Raw genomic sequence first — 9,176 nt, forward strand, 5'->3', positions numbered from 1 at the left:
TCCCATAATCTTTATTTACTTATCGGTAACTATTTTATACGAAATGCGCTTCATCATATAAAAAAAAACAATAGTGTAGTGAAATCAGTGGGTACAACCAGAATCTTTAATATTGAAATCAACAATACCCACACCATACAACTAATTGTAACATGGATTTTCTATTAGCCAATCACACAGTTTTATTTTGGAATTTTAAAATGATGTGGATGAAGCAGGGAGGGAATAATAAATAAAACTTTTGAGGTCATTCACTTTGTGAGAGTTTCCTGTTCTTGCTAGCCCATGCCTTGGGATGTGGATGTTTGCATTACTTACAGTATCTTCTTTGTAAACTGCGTCCTGGCAACACATTCCTTACCATTCTTCCTAATGCCAACAGCAGAGTCATGGAGATATCAAAAACTATTAGTATTCTAAGCCTGGTAAACAAATACAGGCACCACTATATGTCCTGCCTTACACTCCTTCAAATTCTTTCATCACCACCACTACTAGCACCACTAGTGGTATCAACTGCAGTAGTAGAAGTACTGCCAGTATTAACTTTTAGTTCATAGTATTATTCACTGACATTGCTTATTGAGACACCCAAATCATTGTAATACTATTTGTCATATTAAAACTTAGTTTCAGGAAAATATGATACAAAAAGCGTACAGTATTTGTGAAACCGTGGTCCAATTTAATAGAGGGCCTGATGGAACTAATCAGATCAGGTTCAATAAACAAACCAATAAGATCATAAAAATGTCATCAACGAATCTTGATCTGGTGAAGGGTGTGTGATTCTGGGTGGTTGGAAAGGAATCCTCTAGGTGGCATATGAATGAACTGGCAGAACATGGTGCCATACAAATGCCCTTTGATGTTCTGTAGATTTGTTTGTAGGCAGTACCTTCAATGGAGAATTGTGGGTGAAAATCTAGTTGGTCATGGCGACCAGGAAGGGGCTGTAGGTTAGGAGAGAGTCAGACACTGGGAAAGGTACTGTTCAGTAACAGAAAGCCATGGGTGTTGGAGGATGTAATCATAGAGGGTGATAGCACTGACAATGATGAGCAGGGTGCCAAATGGTAAAGGAGCAGGAACTGTGAAGCTCAGTGAAGGAAATGATTGGTGTCTTTTGTGGCAGGGTAGGTTGAAGATGAGCAAAGATTCCATCTTTGGGAGCACATTAAAAAAAACGCACACACATAACAAGCTTTTCTAAATTGTGCAAATGGAAACTCTTCGTACAACATATCAGTCATCCCCATAAACCTCAACGTCCACTAGTCTGTATGCTCCACCCCACCTATTCCCTACCTTGCTCTCATTCTAGCACTGCACACACCTATCCCACAACTCCACCCCCCCCCCCCCCTCATGCCCCACACAGTCTCCCAACACTGCACCTTCAGCCCTATTCTGTCCCCACATGTCCTTGACCAATACCACAGGCAGCACAGCATCACCTCCACCCCTACCCTGCTATCCCTCACTTCCCACCCCACAGCACCTCTTCACCTCTCACTCCCACAGATTTCTACTCACATTAGATGTGTTCATGGCCTAGTGTTGTTCTGTATTTCATATGAATTACTTTGTCCAAAAGCTTAAATATTGGCAGTCAATTCATTCTACCTACCTGCAACCTAAGGTCTCCTCAATGTGTTGAGTTGGAACGCATGCTTTGTATATCATTACTCTATCCTGACATTTCCCGTGTTTGATTTTAATTTCTCTGTTCTTTGGAAAACACAACTGAAGCAACTGAGTTTTGTTTGTCACCATTGGTCCAGTTCAGGTACAACCCCACATGAAAAGCTTGAACAGCGATTGCTCAGTTACACAGCTTTGAGCTAATGGAAAAACAGATACATTTACAATACAGATGTAACACATGATATGAAGGTGCAATATAGTCCTCACTTCCGTAGTTATTCCAAAAAGAAGTGATAAGAAGATTGGTACAGTGAAGGCATGTGTGCTATATCTACAACTACTTGCCTTAACCAACTGCTGACATTTTGATATCAATGCACGAACTACAATACCACTAGAAGAACGAAGAACCTGAATATGAGCACGACACTACACACACTGAGTTCATAGAAAGAAAGGTAAGTGAGAAATTCGAAGCATAAAGGTTTTCTTCTTTTCGGGGGGGGGGGGGGGGGGGGGGGAGGGGGGAGGAAGGTCCTACTTGACGCAGACTTTGGCAGCTGACGCTAACAAAAACCTGACAAGGCTACTTTTATAACACGACATTGTCTAGCGTGAGTGTACATTTGTGTTTTCACTGCTTCTAGAGAAACTCTCAAGATGAATGATTCAGAGCAAATGACATCTTTACAGTGTCACAGGAGTGTTTTGATCTAGCTACATGAAACAAATTACAGCGCTTTGATGAAGAAAGAAATGAAGGATATATTTTCAAAACCAGCTCGATGAGGAGTGAATTTTCCATAAAATGTTGATTGCCACACACTGGAAAACTGAAAATCCTGCTAATCTCAGAAAAAATGAATCAAGGAGTGAGCTCTAACAGTAACTTCAGCATGTTTTAATTTGCCTGACGCTGACAGTGACATTCTGCTATAATTACTTCTTTTATGATCACCAAACCTGTAAGCATATGTTGTATGTTACAGACGTGTCATACTTGAGCCCACACAGTTTAACTCTGTGATTATATTCAGATTTAAGTAATTTATTTGATACTAAATATTTAGAGTAGTAATGTGAAGATCTACTGGTTAAAGAGCACTGCAAACATTCCAACATTCTGTAGTTAAAACTATAACACTCCTTTTTTCCTTTTAGTTTCAGCATTACCACCATTTCTTTTTAGGGTTGTACATTACACTACCAACTGCTGTTTCATTTAATAGTATTTAAGCTCCTCAAAGGATTTCAACAACTCTTGGTCCCCTACCATTTCCCCATGTTTAATAGATTCTGAATACCTACTGACAAAACAAAAACAGATCAAGAACGGTAGTATTGCTAACAATAACTTTGAGGGTATAAAACCAATTAGATGAACAATAGCAAAAATTATACACCAGGAAAGAAATATTGTAGGTCGTGAGTTCAGATTTCTCCATCATGCACCATGACGAATAGACTGCCAAATATTGTCTTTGCAATAAATCCACATATATATCCTTCTTGTCTGAGAAAGCAACACTGGTCAACTTAAAAAAACTGACCACAAATATAGCATATGATCAATTCGTCCAGCAAACCATTCAACTGATCTAAAGTAGTAGCTAAATCATCTGCACTCTATCAAGTGGAGTCCACTCATATATTACTTTATCATATCCATTAATAATACCTCTTTCTAAAAAAGGAACAAATCTAGACATTAACAACACACCGAACTAAATCTCAAAACAGAAAATTAATTTGTAACAAGTGATTGCTAATGTCACAACTCAAGAACATTTGACCATTTCCTAGTAGACAGCAAACATGTGATCATTGACTACTGGGATGCCAACATCACACTAACATTAAGCTGCAGAAATTTTGAAACATATTAAATATTAGAGAGCAGCATCATATACTACAAGACACCAATCCATTGCAAATATGTTGCACAGCCAACACTCACAACTTCGTTTGGTCAAGAAGCAAAACCAACAGTCAATACCAAATTTTTCATCTGACAAACAACAGGACATGTAATCTGCTTGTTTACACACCACACTGCACAAAGAAATTAATGAAACAATGGTAAAAAATACAAGAAGCTATTTACCAAGGATTCTGGTTCAGCATATATTTCACTCTTCTCTTTTTTCACCCAACTAGTTCCCTTGCAGTCCATGATTGCCCTCCTAAGCCACTGAAAAACAAGAAAGCAAAAGTTATACGTTTACATTGTTATTATTCGACATAGTGCACAGGCAGTATTTTCTGGCTGCAGCAAATGAGTCGATGCATATGAAAAATTTAAAAATGGCTGAGGGACAAAGAACCTGACAAAATGAACTGATTTACAACTTGCTGGTTATGAGGGCTCTGAAGCCTCAGTGTCATTAATGGTAAACAAAACTCAATTTGAGAGAAAACAAAAACCCCCACACAGTGGAAACAAATGACTTTCGGTTACTGCTGTTACTTAGTAGCATTTGCTTGTGGTAATCAGTCTTTTTCTGAATATGGTAGCTGACTTTCTTTTTCCACATAAATTTCTAAGTGTCATGTGAAGCAACTAAGATAAAGTGAATTTACCAGACAAATCTATTTACTGTAGACAATTTTACATATGAAGAATAAAAGATTAAAATTAGCCTTGAGCTATATCGAAGCCTGTTAATGTATCCTGCAAATTCCTTAATATATAGAATAATGTAAGAGGTTTATAATTATGTTCTTAACAACATTTGCAAGAACAGAAAAGAATTATTTCTCAATCATACTGGCTGCATTTTCAATCAATCTATAAACCCATATTTGCTCATGGTATTCAGAAAAGCAGAACATGAAAATCCACCCATACAGACAGAACTTTCTTTTTTTCAGTCAGTTTAGTATGTATTTTTAAAAACTGTTTCCTTATACAGTGATCCACATTCAACGTTATCAACTCAATATAGAGCAATGCTGCCATCTTTACCCACACTGCTGCCTGCACGTTGCATAGAGAAACAAATGATTCTTGACTGTCAAGATTTAACAACGATTAAATTCCTCTAACAAGACTTAGTGAAATTACTTTCTCATAAGCGTACCCATGACAATGTTCTGTGGTTTTCGTATGCTTTTGTCGGTGGCAATTACACATACCCATTAGGCCTTACAGAGTCAATTACATTTCCCATATCCTTCCACAGATTGAAACGTGCACACTACTACAAACAGCAGTTAACACTATTTACTGAACTATGGAGCACATAGGCACATTGAAAATCCACGGAAAACGCAACGTAATGAATTCCCTCTACAGCATTCTCTTTCATACCAACATAACCAATCCCTGATACTCTGTATTAACGTATACTAACGAATCTGATGTATCGGCAGTACAACTGTTTGCGCTACAACCCGGGCGAACTACAGATCAGATTACAGTGAGCTCTTACTGTCCCTATTCCTTCCTTCACAAATATTGTTACCGAACTTCGCATGCACAATACAAGTAAATATAACAATATGAATGTAGCGTGTGTGTGAACTTAATGGGGGCCTTTTTTCGTCCATGGCAAAGTATTTCACAATGACCTTCACTTTCTCTAACCACCACAGCATATAGACACTTTTCCGGTAATTACAGACAACACATCAAAATATCTGGCGGTTCTTTTGCTAAATCACGGGAAACATTTAGCAATTTTATCGGACAGTACGAAAACAGCAAGCACATTACATACCCACGCGTCGATCTGGTGTTCTTCGTAATTGCCGAACAGCACAGGTACGTAATGTGCGCTAATATGTTTGTCTAAACACTAGTCACCTCCTGCTCGCAATGCGGAAACACAAGCTCACTGAAAATAACAAGTGTTTGGTTCTGATACACATAACCTGAAATAATTACTTACGAAATTCTAAGGCTGTCTCAAACCATAACCAGAAGCGCCAAGGATGATACAAGAATTAAATGTGGAACAAACTTATCGTTCAAATGTGCCCAATAAACGAAATTAAACTAATATTATAATTGTACGAACAGTTACTATAGCATCATTACAAGGCATTGGCAAACTACTTCATTCGACGCAGTTAGCTGTAATGATAATAAAAATTAAGTATTGACTTAGTACCACACTCAATATGTGTCTTTCCGTGATTTCCTGTATCCACCATCAAATCACTTACATATTACACAGAAAACGCAACACAATACCATACAAACGCATGACACGAACTACTAAACTCTACAGTCGTCTGCTGCTGTGGTCAAAGTCAATCAATGCGGAAGAAGGAACCTACCAAGGAGGTCGTTCTAACATTCTTGGAATCAGAGCTGCATATCTGCTAGGAAAAAATTAAAGTCGTTTGTTGGTTAATTTGGGGGAGAGGACCAAACAGTGAGGTCATCGGTCCCGTTGCTGAAGGAAGTCGGCCGTGCCTTTTCGAAAGAACTGTCCTGGCATTTGCGTGAAGCGATTTAGGGAAGTCACTGAAAACCCAATCAGGAAGCCTGGACTCGGGTTTGAACCGTGGTCCTCCGGAATGCGAGTTCATTGTGCTATAACTGCGCCACCTCGCTGTTTCATGAAAGTCGTACGGGAAACTGTGTGTTTTTTATTAATTTTTCATAGTTGCAAGTATGGTTTCGAAATCTACAAATAATTCTACAGTATTTATGGATACTATGGTCACACAATTTAAAAAACAAAAACATTGTTCACCCAATCGGCTATATTGCAAAGCTTCAACTAAAACAATATTGCGAAAAATGTATGCTGTACTTACTAAATTTTAAAAATAATACTACTAACGAAAACAGAGACTCTCATGGCTTGAAGTGTAATGTGGAATGCATGATTTGTCAGCTTAATACTGTCATAAGGAACCATCTATCAGATTTTAAACAAATTTAATTAAAGCAATGCTTTATACAACTTTAGCATTCAGAGAATCCCTCATCCCTAACTTCAGAGCATATCAACATGAACAAAAGTGCATGTCTGAGAGTTTTCTTAAGTGAATAGTGCTCTGCGTGAAATAGTTTGTAGTGAATCTTCGTTCATGATTTAAGCCCAGTGCACATGTGCAACTAATATGACACCCTAGATGATGGAATACTGGAATGACACCACAGTTAAATGAGTAAAGACACAGTTTTCAGTTACATCAAAAAATGGTTCCAATGGCTCTGAGCACTATGGGACTCAACTGCTGTGGTGGTCATTAGTCCCCTAGAACTTAGAACTAGTTAAACCTAACTAACCTAAGGACATCACACACATCCATGCCCGAGGCAGGATTTGAACCTGCGACCGTAGCAGTCGCACGGTTCCAGACTGCGCGCCTAGAACCGCGAGACCACCACGGCCGGCTCAGTTACATCGCAAAAATTAAGTAACATTTATCTTGCGACATAAAGTTCAACTCGATTCTACTTTCTACTCCACTTACCATTCCCACCAGTGAATTGCGTCATTTGGCTGCGTCCTTTTGACTGAATTTCAAAGCACCATCACTGTAATTAGGTTTCCATTTCATAAAATTGTCTTGTGTGTGATGCACATTCTGGAGTACCAAAAACGTTTAAAGACCTGTTGTCAGCAGCATTATTACAGATCCTTAGCTGTAGGGAACGTTCTTTTTCTGGAAGTACAAGAACCATCACCAGAAATACAGAACTTTAGACAAATAGGTTGCTTAAATTATAGATGGCTGAACCTGAAAATAATGGCAGTGAGATTTCTGGGGAAAATTTAAGAGTATATCGAAAGAATAGGCTAACAAGAAATTCGTTGCAATAGACAAAAAACTCAAAGCCACCATGATGGCAATTGAAGCTGCATGTGAGAATGTTTCGCTTCAACAACAGTTTCCAAATCATACTGTACTCATTGGGGGAACTTTAGTAATTCAACAATCAATTAGGAAAATTACAGTTTTGTTAGTGATGGGTGTGGTAAGACACCCTGTGAGACATTACTAAATGGCTTCTCTGAAAACTACCTAGAACAGACAGTTAGGAACATCTCTCATGATGAAAATATATTGTTTCTAATGGCAACAACAAACAGACCTGACCTCTTTGAGGATGTCCATATCAGTGAACATGATATGGTTGTGACAGCAATGACTTTCTTTTATTTATTATTATTTTTGAATTTATCTGTTGTTCCAGTGATCCATGTTGTGACACTATCAAGGACATGGAATGTGTCAATTTTATAAGTTTTGGCCAGAATTTATGGTAATACACAAAACAAAACAAAAACAGTGAACAGTCACTTAGGTCCCACTACAAAAAAATACATTTTAGAGATAGACAGAGGTTACAAAACAAAAACAGTAAACAGTAACTTAAGTCCTACTACAAAAAATACATTTCAGAGACAGATAAAGATTACAAAATAATAAGTGTTACAGAGAAATAGATATTACAAAATCCATGTTTGCAATAAAAATATTCGGTATTACAAATACAAATTTGGGCATACATTTGCAATTTACCGTACAAGAAATGTTAAACACTGTAGTTCAATGACTCTTCTATTGTATAAAATGATCCTTGCAATAGGAACTGCCTTAAGGTTTTTTGAACAAGAGATCTTTATCTACCAAACACTTAATTCTTGAAGGGAGGGCATTAAAAAAATCTTACGGCAACTGAAATGGACTCCTTTCTGCACCATACTTAGATTTAGCTGTTCATAGTCGATATCATGTTTCTTTCTAGTATTGTGACTGTGATATGCACTATTCAGCTTAACAGAGTACTAACAAAGTAGAAAGAATAACTGAAACAAGCATATATATACACTGCTTGCGTCTGTGTATATGCGGATGGATATGTGTATACCTGTCCTTTTTCCCCCCTAAGGTAAGTCTTTTCACTCCCGGGATTGCAATGACTCCTTACCCTCTCCCTTAAAACCCACATCCTTTCGTATTTCCATCTCCTTCCCTCTTTCCTGATGAAGCAACCGTTTGTTGCGAAAGCTTGAATTTTGTGTGTATGTTTGTGTGTCTGTCGACCTGCCAGCACTTTCGTTTGGTAAGTCACATCATCTTTGTTTTTAGATATATTTTTCCCATGTGGAATGTTTCCCTCTATTTTATATATATATATATATATATATATATATATGTGTGTGTGTGTGTGTGTGTGTGTGTGTGTGTGTGTGTGTGTGTGTGTGTGTGTGTGTGTGTGTGTGTGTGTGTGTTTGTTTGTGTGTGTGTTCAGTAAACTAGATAAAAAATCAATAGTGTCATATCTCAATGAGGAACTGAAAGTTTAAGCACAGGGCAGCAGCATGTAGAGGAACGCTGGCCCAAGTTTAAAAGAATAGCTGAGCATTCACTGGATAGATATGTACCCAATAGAACAGTTCATAATAGGAGGCACTCTCTACAGTATACAGTTACTGTAAAGAAACTGCTAAACAAACAGAGACTACTGTGTAATTGATGTAAAACAAAGCATAGAGCTGTAGCTAGAGAATTGCCGAATAAAACGCATTTGTCTGTCAAGAGATCATTGTGTGAGGGTTTCA

General features: G+C 37.8%; 1 protein-coding gene across 6 annotated transcripts in view; it reads right to left on the bottom strand.

Annotated features, from left to right (window-relative positions):
* The window catches only part of LOC126427214 (uncharacterized), a 95,052-nt gene extending 89,158 nt beyond the window's left edge, over positions 1 to 5,894 (bottom strand). For 3 of the 6 annotated variants that reach the window (XR_007576592.1, XR_007576591.1, XM_050089448.1), the window contains exons 1-2: positions 5,760 to 5,894; positions 3,752 to 3,838 (exon numbers count right to left, since the gene is read on the bottom strand). Coding sequence is in view for 4 of the 6 variants with exons in the window: in XM_050089448.1 (XP_049945405.1) it covers positions 3,752 to 3,820 (69 nt within the window). In the remaining 2 variants the exon portion in view is untranslated. Of the gene's footprint in view, positions 1 to 3,751; positions 3,839 to 5,366; positions 5,484 to 5,752 lie in introns of all 6 variants that reach the window. The other 3 variants (XM_050089449.1, XM_050089450.1, XM_050089451.1) reach the window with 3 other exon arrangements.
* Between the last annotated feature and the right edge of the window lie 3,282 nt (positions 5,895 to 9,176).

This window comes from Schistocerca serialis, chromosome 11, assembly GCF_023864345.2.
Source record: "Schistocerca serialis cubense isolate TAMUIC-IGC-003099 chromosome 11, iqSchSeri2.2, whole genome shotgun sequence".
Classification (NCBI taxonomy): Eukaryota; Metazoa; Arthropoda; class Insecta; order Orthoptera; family Acrididae; genus Schistocerca; species Schistocerca serialis.